Source organism: Eubalaena glacialis, chromosome 8 (assembly GCF_028564815.1).
Source record: "Eubalaena glacialis isolate mEubGla1 chromosome 8, mEubGla1.1.hap2.+ XY, whole genome shotgun sequence".
Taxonomy (NCBI): Eukaryota; Metazoa; Chordata; class Mammalia; order Artiodactyla; family Balaenidae; genus Eubalaena; species Eubalaena glacialis.
Window position 1 is genome coordinate 21,950,076 of NC_083723.1, and position 17,253 is coordinate 21,967,328.

The following is a 17,253-nucleotide window of genomic DNA, read 5'->3' on the forward strand; positions in this document are numbered from 1 at the left end:
ATTGGTAGCAATAGTCTTTGTTTTAGAATTATGCTTTTAGTAATAAGTAGGCCTGACATGTTGCGTATGTGCCTAAATTTACCCTTTGGGAAGGTAATAAAATTTATTACAATACTACAGTTGCGTTCCATTTGTAACAAATATACAACGTGTTAGTTTTTGTCCATTATATTACTTAAAGTTTTCCTTCTTAATTGAAATTTTTAAGTGTTGATTCTGGGTTTTAAAAATATATGTATATATAATGAATTTCAATACTACTTTTTTATTGAGTTATAATTGACATATTAGTTTTAGGTGTAAACCATAATAATTCGATATTTTATGTATTGAGAAATGATCCCCACAGTAAGTCTAGTTTAAATAATTGTCCCCATACATAGTTACAGTTTTTTTTTTCCTTGTGATGAGGACTTTAAAGATCTACTCTCTTATCAGTACTACTTTTAATATATTACAGGGGTTAAGGAATAAACCAAAGAAAACAGCACATGTGAAACCAGATCTCATAGATGTCGATCTTGTAAGAGGTGAGTCTTGAATAAACAAATGTTTAATGAAGTTAGAAATTGACCTTGAAGAAACAGAATTCAAAATGGGTTAGATATATATGTTTGTAGAAATAGAAGCAATGTGAGTCTAAATGAAGTCAGAAATAGTATAAAAAAAAAGAGAGGATGGAAGCATTTAAATATCACTGACTAGTCTTTTCTCCCACTGAGAATCATTCCAAGAACTAATAAGTGTAAAGGAAAAGCAGCTCGTATTTGCCTAGCAAACTATAAGGCTTGTTATAAAAATTAAAGTGGTATTTTTAATTCCTAACTGGAACTGACATTTGAACATTGTCTTGTATTTATAAAATATGTGGGAGAAATTTTGCTGTTATTCAGTTAAAAATAGTTTTTTTTCCCCAAAGTACCTGAGTTAATATAACATGAATAATGTTTTTAAAAGCGTCTCTTACCCAAAATTGGACATTTCCCACTCATAGTACAAAATAAAATTTCATGTTTTATTGTTCTTCAAATGTTGAAATTTTTTCTTTAAGGAAATTAAAGAGTAATAAATGTTCTCTGTCATTTTGTTACTTTTCTCAGGGTCTGCATTTGCTAAGGCAAAACCTGAAAGTCCATGGACTTCTCTGACTAGAAAGGGAATTGTTCGAGTTGTATTTTTTCCCTTTTTCTTCCGGTGGTGGTTACAAGTAACATCAAAAGTCATCTTTTTCTGGCTTCTAGTCCTTTATCTTCTTCAAGGTATAATTGATAGAAATGCATTTTGCTTTTAACTTTCAGCATATTTTGTTCTTAGGATTACTAAGGCTTTTTTATTTCTAACATATGCAAACTACTACTGAGTATGAAAATAAACATTTATTGTGATATTTCATTTAATAAGACACAACTAGTTTGGTATTAAAAATGTTGGAGAAAACAAAGCAGTTATTTTCCAAAATAATTTTATGAAAATTTGAATCTGTGGATGGCTAAAGAAAAATACAAATTGAGAGGATTTTTAAAAATTACAGTCTCTTCCAAATGCAGCCCGACATATACATACACACCAGTCTTTTTTTTTTTTTTAAACATCTTTATTGGAGTATAATTGCTTTACAATGGTGTGTTAGTTTCTGCCTTATAACAAAGTGAATCAGCTATACATATACATATATCCCCATATCTCTTCCCTCTTGCGTCTCCTTCCCTCCCCCGCTCCCTATCCCACCCCTCTAGGTGGTCACAGAGCACTGAGCTGATCTCCCTGTGCTATGTGGCTGCCTCCCACCAGCTATCGGTTTTACATTTGGTAGTGTATATATGTCCATGCCACTCTCTCACTTCGTCCCAGCTTCCCCTTCCCCCTCCCTGTGTCCTCAAGTCCATTCTCTAGTAGGTCTGTCTTTATTTCCGTCCTGCCCCTAGGTTCTTCATGACCTTTTATTTTTTTTTTAGATTCCATATATACGTGTTAGCATACGGTATTTGTTTTTCTCTTTCGGACTTACTTCACTCTGTATGACAGACTCTAGGTCCATCCACCTCACTACAAATAACTCAATTTTATGGCTGAGTAATATTCCATTGTATATATATGCCATATCTTCTTTATCCATTCATCTTTCGATGGATACTTAGGTTGCTTTCATGTCCTGGCAATTGTAAATAAAGCTGCAGTGAACATTGTGGTACATGACTTTTTGAATTATGGTTTTCTCAGGGTATATGCCCAGTAGTGGGATTGCTGGGTCATATGGTAGTTCTATTTTTAGTTTTTTAAGGAACCTCCATACTGTTCTCCATAGTGGCTGTATCGATTTACATTCCCACCAGCAGTGCAAGAGGGTTCCCTTTTCTGCACACCCTCTCCAGCATTTATTGTTTGTAGATTTTTTGATGATGGCCATTCTGACTGCACACCAGTCTTTTTTTTATGCAGCCTTGAAGTTCATTTTTCCTTTCTCAGCCGTGTTTTTGTTTTTCCTCTTAACCTTTGTGTTCTGAGACTGTCCTCATTCTGTATTGAAATTCTACGTGCCATGTACTGTTCTAAGTGTGTTTCACAGACACTCATTTAATACTTAACAACAACCCAGTGAAGAATGGGTACTATTATTATACCTAGCTTACAGACACAGGACCTGAAGGACCCAAGGGCCCAAAGCCACACAGTCACCAAGGGTAGCAGAGTCCAGGTCGAGCCCAGGCAGTCTGACCTCGAGCCACATGCGTCACACCTCTGGGACGCTGCCTCCCATCACAGCAGCCCGCAGCGCAAAATGCCCAGCGCTCCCGAGCGCTTGCAGCCTAAAAGAAGAGGCCGCTCACATTCCATCCCTCTAACAAAGCAACGATTTTAGTTTGGTGGTACCCTTTCAGTCTCTTTAATGTCTTTTATTTTTTTAAAAAACACAGTCATAATCCTGAATGATTATTTAAATATGTTTTATCAACAAACGCTAAGTAAAAGATAATATCTTTTAAGTAAATGAAAATACAATAAAAATGAAAGACTTCTATTTAGGTAAAGTTTTTTTTAAGCCAGGGTATATCTTATATACATAAGAGGGAGTGAACTTGTAGTTATCTTCTAAGGCTCTCTAGTTTACCTAGAGGAGAACACTTTCTTCTAAAGTGGTCAGAAATTGCAATTGCTTATTAGAGTGATAATTAATCAGTACCATTCATTGTAACCACTGTGCATTGTGCTTTTTTGATATTGTTGCTTTCTAGTATTTGAAGGCAAACAAGTTTGCAGTGTAACTAGTTCACATATTGTGGCTGAAATTCACTTACTGGCTTGCCTAAATTAAATAGGGTTACGGTTAGGGAACACAGCTTAGATCAGGCATGAAAAAGAGGTATTTTCAGTTCCAAACCGAAGGTTAACATTATTAGTGTTTATAAGGATTGAACACTGAACACTCTCCTAGTAAAGCTTAGTTTAAAAAGTGACTTAGGGACTTCCCTGGTGGTCCAATGGTTAAGACTCTGCACTCCCAATGCAGGGGGCCCGGGTTCGAACCCTGGTCAGGGAACTAGATCCCGCATGCCGCATCTAAGAGCCTGCATGCCGCAACAGCAACGACAAAAAAAGAGCCTGCGTGCTGCAACTAAAAATCCCGCATGCCGCAACTAAAGATCCTGCATGCCGCAACAAAGATCCCATGTGCCACAACTAAGACCAGGCGTGGCCTAAATAAATAAATATTAAAAATAAAAAGTGACTTAACCTGTTCCAAGTTACGTAGCCAGTGACAAAGCCGTGATATGACCCTAGTGACCCTCAGCAGTCTGCTAGTGCCTTTAGAAACCCCTGTGCTTCCACCTCCTTGCATGTTGAGTAGGGTATAGTGCTCTGAGTTATGTCCTCATTCTCTGTCCCACCTTCATCTCCTGAAGAGTAGAAAGAATCATTTGCAGTCAGACTGGGTTTATATAACTACTTAAGTTTTTCACTTCAGTCACATGCCTTTTAAGTATCTCAACTATGTATTCTCAGCTCCATCCCTACTTCTTGCTTCTGTCATGCCCTAATGCCTTTACCTTCTGTCCATTTACCTTTTAAATTACAAATCCAAACCAGCCTCTTAGGTTCTAAATTTTCCTAATTATCATTGCCTTCAAGATAAAAAGCCAAGTTTTCAGTCAGTCTCTTATTGAATTTCTCCCCAATTTTAACCAGACTAAATTAGCTCTTTACTCTTTCTTAAACATTCTATGCCTTTTTTTGTAACCTATATGCTTTTGGGGTAACTCTCTTTGCCTGGGTAGCCCTTTTTTCCTTCTACGTACTTGGTCAACTACTTATTCTCTCAGAGTTACATTAACTCTGAGAGTTAGCCATCAGAATTCCTTCGTAAACCTCCAGTTTAATTACATATCTTTCCTATCTATCATACTCTATTAGTCTACTCAGGCTACTATAACAAAATACTACAGACTGGGGGACTTAAACAACAGAAATTTATTTTCTCACAGTTCTGGAGGCTGGAGGTCCAAGATCAGGGTGCTGTCAGGATTGGTGTCTGTTGGAGATTTCTCCTCCTGACTTGTAGACGGCCACTTTTTTGCCGTATCCTCACATGGCCTTTCTTCTGTGCATGAGCTGGGAGAGATTTCTGGTATCTCTTTTCTCTTATAGGGACACTGGTCCTTTTGGATTAAGGCCCTACCCTTATGATTTCATTCAACCTTTATTACATCATATAGGCCCTATCTGTTAAGATAGTCACATTGGGGGTCAGGACTTCAACATTTGGAATGGAGGTGGGGGGCACAGTTCAGTCCATTACAGGTGTTTTAATTATTTCTTTATATGTCCCCCGTTTCCTCTAAACTGAGGAGGGTGTCTGTGATCTTACCAAGAATGCCTTTAGATTTATGTGTCTAGTTTTCATTGCAGTATTAAGGTGTGTACTTTAGAGATCATGTTGGCTGTTACCCTGTTCCAAGAATTTATTTCTGAATGGCATGGTTAGCCAGGGGCAAACAATAAAATAGTCTGAAAGAGCTTGTCTGGAGTAACTTTTAGACTCATTTAAATTTAGACAAATTATCTGGCAAGGAACAATGTTAGAGCAATTTTTAAAGTTTTGAGGAAGTGACTATCAGATCTATAATTAAATGTATTTTCTTTCCCTTTTTGTAGTTGCCGCAATAGTATTATTCTGTTCCGCTTCTAGCCCACATAGCATACCTCTGACGGAAGTGATTGGGCCGATATGGCTGATGCTGCTCCTGGGAACTGTGCACTGCCAGATTGTTTCAACGAGAACACCCAAACCTCCGCTAAGTACAGGAGGTAAAAGAAGAAGGTACTGTCTGTTTAAAAGTGATGTTTTTGTAGATTTTTGTAATTTGAATCCAGGCTTGTTCTTGACTTGAATAAAATGTTATCTTGTAAAGTTGCTTTTTCAAATAAAGCAGTGAGCTTCAGAATCAGCTACTGAATGATTTAGTTTCTGTTATTTGCTTCAGAGCCATTTTGAGACCCCATACCTGTTTTTGTTTTTGTTTTTGTTTTTGTTTTCTTTCTTGAAGCTCATTGCTGAGGCACTTAATATCAATGTAAGGAATACACGTTAACTGGCATTGCTAATAATTCCCACTGTTTACAAAATCTTGTACTTTGGCAAAAACAAAAGTCAGGGAAATTTTTCAGCTAAATTCCATTTATTAAATGTCATTTGAAGCTGTTTAATATTGCCCTTTGACTACGTAAGCATAGCAAGTCTTACTGGCCACTTAGCACAATGGAGTTGTGTTTTAAGGGTCTTTGGGAGAAATTCCTCTTTTGAATATTGTTGCTAAGAGATTGCGACATTTGCAGTTTTGGGATATTGAGATTTAAGCCCTCTTTATTTTGAAAATAATAATACCTCATTAGATAAATAGCACTGCTGATCACACAGATTACAATTCTCTCCAATTTAAATTTTCTTCTTTCTTCATCTGCCAATAGGTGGCATTCAAATAGGGAAGGAATGCTTTTGTAAATATCTGTCCAATGCTGTCCTTACAGCCTAATGTCCACTGACCTGTCAGTATGAGCAAGGAACAGTACCTTAACATTTATAGAAATTGGTCTTGAATATATACTTAATATTTGGTATAACTTTTATCCAGCAATCTGAATTTTACTGTGTATTAAAGTTCCTGTGTTTATGTTTACCAAATTTTTAAATGTACTACCGAGAAAGTGGTTGTTAAAATTTTAAAGCTACCTTCCACTCTTAATCTTTTCTAATGAAGGAAATTAAGAAAAGCAGCCCATTTGGAAGTACATAGGGAAGGAGATGGTTCTAGTACCACAGATAACACACAGGAGGGAGCAGTTCAGAGCCACGGTACAAGCACCGCTTACAGCGTTGGCGCTGTCTTCAGAGATCTCTGGCATGCTGCTTTCTTTTTATCAGGGTTTGTATTTATTCAAGACTTCATATGGCATAGAAATGCACTATCCCTTTTCTGGCACTCGAGTCTCAGGTAATGAGTACTAATGACTAAATATGACAGCCCTATTATGGATTTTATTTTGATAAGTTATAATGCTATAGGTAATGAAAAAATAGAGACCATAAAGTTTACTTTGATATATATGTAAATACATCTATATGAGAATGAATGTATACCATCAAAGTATATTCAGTTAGGATTTTTTGATTTTAGTTTCTTTTGTGATTTCTCAAGCACTATTTTATTTCTATTAAATTGGGTATTTTATTTTTATTGGCACTATAGGTAAAATTGGCTTTATTAATATGGCATGTGAGTTGTATGACTTTTTTTTAGCCTCAATTATCTAAAATAAAACATATAGGTATTGTTATTTGAAAGAATAAAATATATACTATAATATGAAATTCTGTTTTTGTACTTTGGGTTTTTTGTTTAGTTTGTACCATAATAAAAATTTACCAAAACTGATGAAAGTTGCTAAGTTAATAAATCAAGAAAAGGGATACTGCAAGTAACTATTTACAGTCACTTTTGTTAACTTCTCTACTAATATCATTGTTTTATCAGTTTGTGATTGTGCTCTTATGATAAAGTTTATCATGCATTATACAATTAAGCAGTTTTATCATGGCATATTCTTATTGATTGTAATTTGGGGGGAAATTTTCCCAAATTTTAATATTGATAGTTTGCAGTAATGTCGCATTAAGTTGATTCTCTGACTTTTTCAGCCACTTAGTCTTCTTCCAGAGAAGATACAGGTTTGGTTTTGTTTTTTGCTTTTTGTGGGGTTTTTTTGGCCGCACTGCGCTGGCATGTGGAATCTTCGTTCCCCAACCAGAGATCGTACCTGCACCCCCTGCATTGGAAGCACAGAGTCTTAACTACTGGACGGCCAGGGAAATCCCTGTTTTGTTTTGTTTTTAACTTGGGTTGGATTCTGTCTGTCTCTCTCTCTGTTAGTCTTTTTAAAAAATGTATATAAATAGCTCTGCTTTCTGACAGTAAAGATATGATAGTTTTATCACTGCAGAGTCAATTTCTTAAACATTTCTCAAGACTTTCTGTTAAGCAATTATAAATAGCATAGTGGATATGTTTTGCTTTGGGGGGATCATTTAGTTGTTTTCATTGTCTGAAACTGGTGTTGTATTATTATGTAGTATTCAGAATCCTCCTAAATTAATAGGTTGGTGCCTTTAGATTTCTACCATGTTTCTCTAGTCAAATGAGTTTCAGACTTTAATTTTCCTCTTTTGGGGCTGTAGCATGACCTTGACTACTAGTAGTTGATATTATAATGGCTAAATCCCTTTGGATTTATTCCCTTTAATCATGACAACTATAATCTAAATGTTTTTAAAGATGCAGTATTTTCAGCTGTCTCATTTGGGACCTAGTTTGCCAGCATATGAATGAGACTGTTTTAAATATTGGGTACAAAAAGTTCTTAAGAAAAATGTTAGTTTTAGAAGTTCTAAACTGAGTTCTGGAATCTTGATGATGTCTTGGTGTTTCAGGCTTTGATAAATCAGAAAGGGCTTAAACTGAAATATCAACTGAGACTTAAAATTGTTTCTGGTGATAACAAGTTGAAAAACTGGATACTTCCATTAAGGTATCTGAATTAGCATAACTGATGAGAAAATAAATGCATAACCACACAAATATCTAAGCCTTGTATTTGGTGACTTGATGGTCTTCTAGATGTTAGAATGAAAACTACTATTTTTAACATCCTGTATTTATATGTTAGAAAGGCGCTACTTATTATCATCTCTAAGTACATTTCATTCTCAAGATAAAACTATTCTTTTTAAAATAAGGCATAGTATTTCTTATTTGAAAAAAATTGGGAATTATTGTAAAAGAATTCTACAAACCTAAGAAAACTAAGGCAAACAAAGTATCGATTAGAAAAGATGTAGAAATCAACCGTATTTCCTAAGGATTTAGCACTTTAATATCAGTTAATTGTCTTAAGTTAGCATAATTATAGTTGCTACTAGAAAGATTAAATAGGAAGAATTACATCTAGATTGTGGGGCTTCCCTGGTGGTTAAGAATCCGCCTGCCAATGCAGGGGACACAGGTTCACGCCCTGGTCCGGGAAGATCCCACATGCCGCGGAGCAACTGAGCCCGTGCACCACAACCACTGAGCCTGCACTCTAGAGCCCTCGAGACACAACTACTGAAGCCCACGCGCCTAGAGCCCGTGCTCTGCAACAAGAGAAGCCACCGCAGTGAGAAGCCCGTGCACCACAATGAAGAGTAGCCCTCGCTCGTGCAACTAGAGAAAGCCCACGCACAGCAACGAAGACCCAACACAGCCAAAAATAAATAAATAAATATTTAAAAGAGTAGATTTTACATCTCTTCAGCATAATACCTATTTCAAAATTCAGATGGATCCTAAGTACTCTTTCATGTCCTTTAAGATTCATTTGACGATCACAATATCATTAAAACAAAGTCAGTAGAAATTATGCTCTTTTTTGAGTAGAAAAAGTAACATATAAATTGACTTAGTGAATTAGAGACAGATATCAGAATAAAACCAGGTTACTTGTTACTTCCTATGCGTGACTGACCTACCTTGAAGATTCTGTTCTGTTTAGCTTCCATATTTGCTGTTTTTAACACTAAAGTGAAAATTAGATTCAATAAATTGATTTTCTTCACAGAATGGAGTATACTGCATAATATAAGTTAAAATGGTATGCAGTCCCACCAGAAATTTTTGATACAGGGATTAAAATTTGGTTTTTACTGACTGTAGTTTAAAAAGTTCAGTCATTTAAGCTATAGACTGGGTGAAGGTCTATTGGATGTCTTCCACAGACAAGGATGAAGACTGTGTAAATGCCAGTATATCCCAGATTTTTAAGAATATCTTATGGCCACAACTAGATAACTTATTAAATTTGCTAGAGTCACTGTATTTTAGAGTTGGACTGGTCCTAGAAAAATTACAGGTACTATAAATAAACCCAATTTGGTACACACCTCTCAAACTTATGTGTGGTAGAGGATACCTAGAGAAACATAGGGTCCCAAAAGTCTTTGAAGGGCTATGTTAGCATGTAATCAAGGTATATGCATAGCTCCAGATAGCAGTGATGGTTATATGTAGGCCCCTGTGTCATTTTCTTATATCTGAGATTTTATGCATTCTGTTTCTCTAACCTCCTCTCCTCCTTGATTCCTAACCTTGTGCAAATGAGAGCAAGGCCAGAAATTTCATACTATGTTCTAGAACAAGAGTTATCTGCTACTGTTAACTTCCCCCTAGCAACTCTAATGTCCTTTAATACTGAAAGAATGATCTTCAGTTGGCTCAATTTGTATACCTCTGAATATTTTTGAGAGCACCAACAAATACTTCCAACGTTTTTTCCATGGCAGGACAGAGTATCATGAGTGTTCTTGATTACCTGGCTAGGTTTTTTAATATAGAAACACAGTGGTTTTCATGTTTGACACAATACATTTGATATTTTATAAACTAGTAAGTTTTTAAAAGTTGTGTTAACTTTTTGGCTAAAGTTTTTATGTGAAAAAATTCAGTTTTATGATTTACTTATGGTGTAGATTGTACATTTGTTTGCATTTTTTAAGAAAAGAATCAAATTGTCTCTCACTATATCTCACAAAGGAACTAGGGTAATTATACTACATGTAAAGTCATGTCCTCCTAAGAGTATTTTTGACATAGAGCTAACCTTCTTGAATGTCAAGCATAATACTTTAAAGAAAATTGTACACAGGTCATGCCATCCAAAGACTCAAGTGTTAATTAGTTACTAGCTAGTTATAAAACTATAAGCCATGACCATGGCAGTGAAATTGCACATTGTATCTTTGCAAATGCTCTTTGTTCCGAATCCAGTGCAGCAGTATATAAATGCTGAACCACTATGTTGTACACCTGAAACTAATATAATATTGTATATCAACTCTACTTCCATTTAAAAAAAATCCAAATGCAGGAAATACTGCTTCTATCATGGAATACGTAAAATCAGTGTAGACTTGTGTGTCTCCATTTTCAACATACTACTAACCTCACTGCCCAGATGCCTGTGACTCATAGTGTTTGGGTTGGTCTAAGAAACTATTGTTAACTCTGGTTTTATTAAGTGAGTGTGTTATATGCATAAAGTGTAGCTGTCAAAAGGTAAGATCTTTCTGTGAATAATACTAAAAAGCACCATTTCTTTCTATATTGTAGGACAATAATTCCTAACCAGCTTCTTTCTATCCTGCTTTTGTTTTTGATAGGGAATGATGATTTAGAATCATGTGTTTATTTTAAAATCAAAGTGCTGTTAATATTGAATCACTATGCTGTAAAAAAAAAAAAAAAATACAATTACAAAAAAAAAATGCAATTACAAAAAAAAAAACCACTAAATTCTCCCCTGAGAAGGAGGAAATTCTATTAAGTGATCCCCTGCCCCCAAAAAAAAGAAAGGAAAAAAATCAAAATACTTAGCTCACTTCAGTTTATTTTTTTTACATATTTTTAAGTTCACTTAAATAGAAGTAACTTCCCTTTAAAAAATATACTCTAAGTAGAATTTCACAATATATATATATTTAAAAAATAAATCTCTCACTCCCACTGTCTTTCCCTAATAATTTTACCCCCTTTTGTAAGGGAATGGGAAGAATTACTTAAATATATGAGTCTTGGTAACCTATGTTCCTTTTGAGAAATTAATATAATTCTGTGAAGTTCTTACTTTCAGCAATTAATGACAATATGAATGATATAGCAATCAGTGGTAAAACTAAACCTTGCCTGGAGCAGTCACAATTTTTGACCCTCTAACCTGCTTTATTGGAACTTAACTCTCCTACATTTTCTCCTGTCAGCATGTCCCTGATGCTCAGATCTAAAGTAATCAGTTTGTACTTTTAAAAATATATAATTTTATTTTGAAACAATTTCAAACTTACAGAAATGTTGAGAGAACAGTGCAAAGAACTCCCATGTATCTTTCGCCCAGAGACCCAGTTCAGTTCTGTTAATTGTCCCTATTAATATCCTTTACAGCAAAAGGATCAATCTGGGATCATGTGCCACATCCAGGGGTCATGTCTTGTCTCCTTCATTGTGGGACAGACTTCAGTCTTTCCTCAAGTTTCATGTTTTTCACAGTTTTGAAGATACAGGGCAGTCACTTTGTAGAATGTCTATTAATTTGAGTTTGTGCAGGTGGTTTTCTGGATCTAGCTCCAAGTGACTTGTGAGAGCTGAATATGTGTATCTTTTCCCAATGCTGTCTTCAGCGTTGTCAGTTGGTACTTGAAATTGGCCGTGGTAGGATTATTTACACTATGGAAATAAGGGAACACTATAAACAAGAGCTTTTTACCCCTGGATAGCTGGTTGTTCAACATTTAGCAGCATACCACTGAGTTAGTAGTGTGATATTTCTTCATAATTAAACTCAGTTATGCATTTTTGGCAGCAATATCATTGCATCCTGTCAGGTGGCAAACTATGTAGATTTGTTCCCTTACTAGTGATATTTATATGAATCACTCAATTAAGATAGTGTCTGCTATATTTCTCCATTGTAAATTTACTTATTTTTTCCTTTATAATCAACAAATGCCCTATGTGGAGATACATTAACTATAAAAATAACCTATTTCTCATCCCACCTTCACCTTCTGGTTTTAGCATCCATTGATGATTCTTGCTTGAATTATTATTATGGTGGTTGCCAAATGGTAATTTTTCTAACTCTGTCATTCCTTCTACATTTATTACTTGGCATTCTACTTTACGGAAGAGCTTTCCCTTAATTATTTACTTATGGATTTCTATTTTTTTTAATTTGTTGCTCTCATTATTTGTTTTGATATTAGATTGGCTTCAATTTGGCCAGGGGAGCCCCTTTGAGCAGTTTCTTTGTCTTTTTGGCATGTCCTTATCATTCTCTGAACCCTTCCTTACTTTCTGGCACAACAAAATGTTTCCAGCTTCAACTTGTACTTCCTCTGCCTCAGGCCTGGAATGAGTCACTTCTTCAAGGAGAGTGGTATATAGAAACCAAGATCTGAATGCTGGATACGCTCATTGCTATTGTGGTGTTGCTACCCTGGGGCCTTCTCAGTGGACAGAGCTAGAAAGTGTGTGTGTGTGTGTGTGTGTGTGTGTGTGTGTCCTTTTACATTTATATTTATTTCTTTCGATATAAGCCATGAATTTGCAGTGGTAGTTCCAATTCAGATAAAATACCGCGGAGTTCATTTTATCTTTTCTCCTGTCTATATCTTCCTTCTCTATCACTGAAAAATCTGGTTCCTATTGTCCTCAATATACTTATTCAATTAATCTTCTGTATGTATCCCATCTCCCAACCCCTCTGGGCTGTACCTGGCCCCCTGCCCTAAAATTGCCTTCAAATGAGTTGCCATTACTGGCTGTTGCTGGGCTGCTCCTGCTGTTCCATTCCAACAGTGCTTTTGCAAGTGCTGTTATTACCAGCCACTGCCAAGCTGCCTCGATTTGTATTTTGAGCTGCTTTGTAAACTCTGAGGTTGGTACTTACATTTAGTGTTTTCTTTGTTATTTCAGCTTGGTTTGCAAGTTATCTGCACTTAGCAGAAGAGAAGTATCAGATAGCTACTGTAGCTTAGTAACTTGCTGTTCATATCTTCTGATAGTGTTACTTGTACTTTGAGGAGATACTGGGAGAGAGAAACAACCCAGAGAAGATTGGAAGGAGGCAGAGATAAGGAAGAGAGGAAGTAGGGAGGAAGTAGGAGATCGCCGAAAGGAAAGGTATATGGAACGAGTGCTACTAGTACTCTTTCCCCTGGCTTAACATGGTCTTTACTCTGTCCTGGTAAGGAAAGAATACATTCCCCTTAGAAAAATTCTTAAAGCAGCCGTTATTACTGAGTCAAAGCCCTTTTCAGTAGGCCTGTGTCTTTTGGCCCTCTAGGGTTCTGGTTCACTCTGCAAGTTGACAGCTACTTTTTTTTTTGCTTTGACCATTGGCTTCTAGGCCTGTGTTATCAACTGCCTACTGATCTTTCTCAGGATGTTCCCAGGCACTTCAGGTCCAACATTCTATCTTTATTCCCAAATAAGTTTCTCTTCTTGCATATCCTGGCTGATTAATGGTTCTGTTCTATCAACTTTTCAGTCTTCCTTCACCTTATTCACCGCCTTCCCCCTCCCTTTCCAGCCCAGTACAGTTTCCATGAAGCTTCATAAATACCTTTCCAGCACACACTTTCACTGTCTTTGAGTTTCTCACATTTTTAAGATATCAAGTAACTTCACTTCCCTTGGTCTTTTTCCACATCTACATATTGCACAATATTCAAGGGAGAGGTAAAGGGAACAGTTAATAACTGGCATTTCTGTCTCTTCTCTAGGCAGAGAAGGTCACAGGTTTCCTCTGCACCTTTTATTTTCTCTTTTGCCCTTTCTCCGCTCTACTGTAATTCATTTTCCTCCCTCCCTCTGCCACTCTTAAATGATCTCTGTTCTATGGCTCATTCCCTTAGTCTCTCCATGCCTCTTAGGGTAATATAGAAAGAAAAGGGTCAGAAGATTAGACTTTCGAGTCTTGCAGCTCTGCTGAGGTGTGTTCTTCATGACCAGAAAGCATCAGAGCTCTGTAGAGCGTATGGGAGGTATGGCCTGTCTGTCCCCTTTAGTAGTCTTGCAGAGAAGGTCAGGAAGGAAAGGGGCCTGTTTGTACGAGACAGAAATTGTCTAGGCTTTGATGAGTGTGTTAAGAAGAAATCCTAACAGGCAGTTTCTCGGAGAGTGGGTGTTTGGAGGTAGTGTGGGGGATATTAACCTCATAGTCAGAAGGTCTGTGTTCTCATGTCAGCTTTGCCTCTAACTGGCTGTGTGACCTTAAATAAGTCGCCTAGACCTCTTTATATTTCTGATTCCTTGTTTCCAAAATGAATATTTAGCATAGATGAATTCTAAGGTCCTGCACAGTTCTGATAGATTCCAATAGAACTGAGTAACTGTAGTGTTAAAGATAACATTTTTTCCCCATTTGAAAGTCCTTTTGTTTTTTGACCTGCCTGAAGGCAATATACTAGTTTTATTTTTCCTGTCTTGCAAAACTGATACTTTGGAGAAAATTCAAGGGAATTTATTTAAATATAATTAAATACAATTGCTTTTTAGTAATGTTTTATGACAGACTTAATCTGCATTGAGCACATTTTAATTTTATGTGGGATTTACATTATGTTTCTACTAATATTTCTTTTGGATAGCCATTCTTTCACCCACTGCAGTCTCTGAAGAGGACTCTTCAAGCATTTGCCTATTAATCAAATGGTTTATTATTTTCCATGTTATATTTTTTATATTGAGAAAAACTTAATACCTATAAAATGAAGAACCTCAATTGTAGTCTTTTAGGTACTTGTAAGCTACATGATTACTAACATTTTTTCTAGAGTATTTCAATGGGTGAAAGAGGTTACTTCTTTTTCTTTGTGTTCTTTGTTTTTACTTCTTCCATTATGTAGAATCTTGTACAAAATTTTCCCTTTTTTCATGTGCTTTTGTGTTACAAAAGGTCCTGTGTCTCCATTGTATATTAAAATGAATTTATCAGAGATATTTATGTATCCATACTAATGGTAAAGTATTTGGGTAAAGGAGAGTATTAAAACTAAGTTAAACCACTGATTGCAACTTAATAATTACTGAGGTAGTTCTTAAAAAAATAAGACCTTAAAAATATATTATTAACCATAATAAAATCGGCAAAATTTTGATCCTAGATTTTGCTCAAAGACCAGGTGATTTTTTTTTTAATCATGTTTTTAATAAGTTTATTTATTTATTTATTTTGGCTGTGTTGGGTCTTCGTTGCTGTGCGCGGGCTTTCTCTAGGTGCGGCAAGCGGAGGCTACTCTTCGTTGTGCGCCGGCTTCTTGTTGCGGCGGCTTCTCTTGTTGCAGAGCACGGGCTCTAGGTGCGCGGGCTTCAGTAGTTGTGGCACGTGGGCTCAGTAGTTGTGGTTCGCGGGCTCTAGAGCGCAGGCTCAGTAGTTGTGGCGCATGGGCTTAGTTGCTCCACGGCATGTGGGAACCTCCCGGACCAGGGCTCGAACCTGTGTCCCCTGCATTGGCAGGCGGATTCTTAACCACTGCGCCACCAGGGAAGTCCAGACCAGGTGATTTTGACCAAGAATTGTTTGGTAAGTTAGGGCATGTCTCTTAGAATTGCTATTTGTAAGACCTTAAAATTTATAAAATAAGCTGAAGTAGGACATTGATTTACATGTTTATTTTTTATGATAGATATTATATTTCTGAATTATTTATTGTAAAAATAAGGTAGTGATTAAAATGCTGAGAAATAACTACCAGATTTAATTATTAACAGATCATAATTTCTGCTGGTAACCTATCTAAAATAAGCTAAGTCCACGTAACATGCTTCACATATTTTCCTTTTTAGATCAAAGAAAGCAAAGAATTCAATTGATAAATCAACTGAGACTGACAATGGCTATGTATCCCTTGATGGGAAAAAGACTGTTAAAAGCAGCGAAGATGGAGTACAAAGCCATGAACCTCAGTGTGAAACTCTTCGACCAGAAGAGGCAACCTGGAACACAGGAACACTGAGGAACATTCCCAGCAAAGTAAGTGTGATTTTTAAAAGTAATTTGTGTGATTTTATATTAGTTAATGGGAAGTGACTTAGACATAGTAGTTGCCCTTGAGTATATGTATTTTCTCCAGAATTTATTCTGTGAGCCTTTACAGATCACACTGATGAAGCTGAAAATCAGATAAAGTAGTGTGAATAAACCTGATTTCCAGTATAACTTGGCACCTTCTGAATTGATTGATGGCTCCAGTTTTTTTGAAATGTTAAAGCACTTTATAATTTATAGTTGATATTTGTTAAACGTTACTTTTTATTTCCCCATTTCTGTGTGTGTGTAAGAATTTATTTCAAATGGAACATCTAAATTATTCTAGACACTGAACTAGGACCCTGGTTTTCCATTAATGTTCTCTATAAGAAAATAATACCTTATTTTTCCTACCTTTGTTACCTTTGGTGTCAGCACATTTGTTTTGTTTTTAATTTGAAAAAAAATCTTACTGAGGAAATATTTGTTAAGGATAACAATTGTTTGTTTACTTTTTCAGAAGAAACCCTGGGTTTATTGTAACAAAGCTTAATGTAATATCTTCTTTCTCTTTGTTTCCCTGAAGTTTTTTGGTTAAATAATCTATTCTTTTTTTTTTAATTTTATTTATTTATTTGTTTGTTCTTAATTTTTGGCTGTGTTGGGTCTTTGTTGCTGCGCATGGGCTTTCTCTAGTTGAGGCAAGCAGGGGCTACTCTTCTTTGCGGGGGGCGGGCTTCTCATTGTGGCTTCTCTTGTTGCAGAGCACGGGCTCTAGAGCGCAGGCTCAGTAGTTGTGGCGCATGGGCTTAGCTGCTCCGTGGCATGCGGGATCTTCCCGGGCCAGGGATCGGACTCGTGTCCCCTGCGATGGCAGGCGGATTCTTAACCACTGCGCCACCAGGGAAGCCCAAATAATTTATTCTTTAAAAGCTGTTACAGTAAAAAAATATATATATATATGGTCAAATTAAAAGATGTTACCTTTGTTATATTTAGGAATGTAAGCATGAACATGTGTGTTGAGGAAAGTGAAGGAAGAAAAGAGGATTCTCTATTTTGAGTGAAGTATGTGTTATTGCTTGGCAGTACATGTATTTTCAGTACCTGTAGCTATATAATAAATAGCATGGGGCAGCA

General features: G+C 36.2%; 1 protein-coding gene and 1 non-coding gene across 2 annotated transcripts in view; both read left to right on the top strand.

The window, feature by feature from the left end:
* Positions 1-17,253, top strand: part of PHTF2 (putative homeodomain transcription factor 2) — a 115,390-nt gene that overhangs the window by 70,269 nt on the left and 27,868 nt on the right. Inside the window, exons 4-8 of the mRNA XM_061197645.1 lie at positions 461-530; positions 1,101-1,259; positions 5,152-5,317; positions 6,255-6,419; positions 15,930-16,116. Coding sequence (XP_061053628.1) covers positions 461-530; positions 1,101-1,259; positions 5,152-5,317; positions 6,255-6,419; positions 15,930-16,116 — 747 coding nt within the window. The remainder of the gene's footprint in view (positions 1-460; positions 531-1,100; positions 1,260-5,151; positions 5,318-6,254; positions 6,420-15,929; positions 16,117-17,253) is intronic.
* On the top strand, positions 3,466-3,538 carry TRNAG-CCC (transfer RNA glycine (anticodon CCC)). Its single transcript has one exon. It is a non-coding gene; the product is annotated as a tRNA-Gly (tRNA).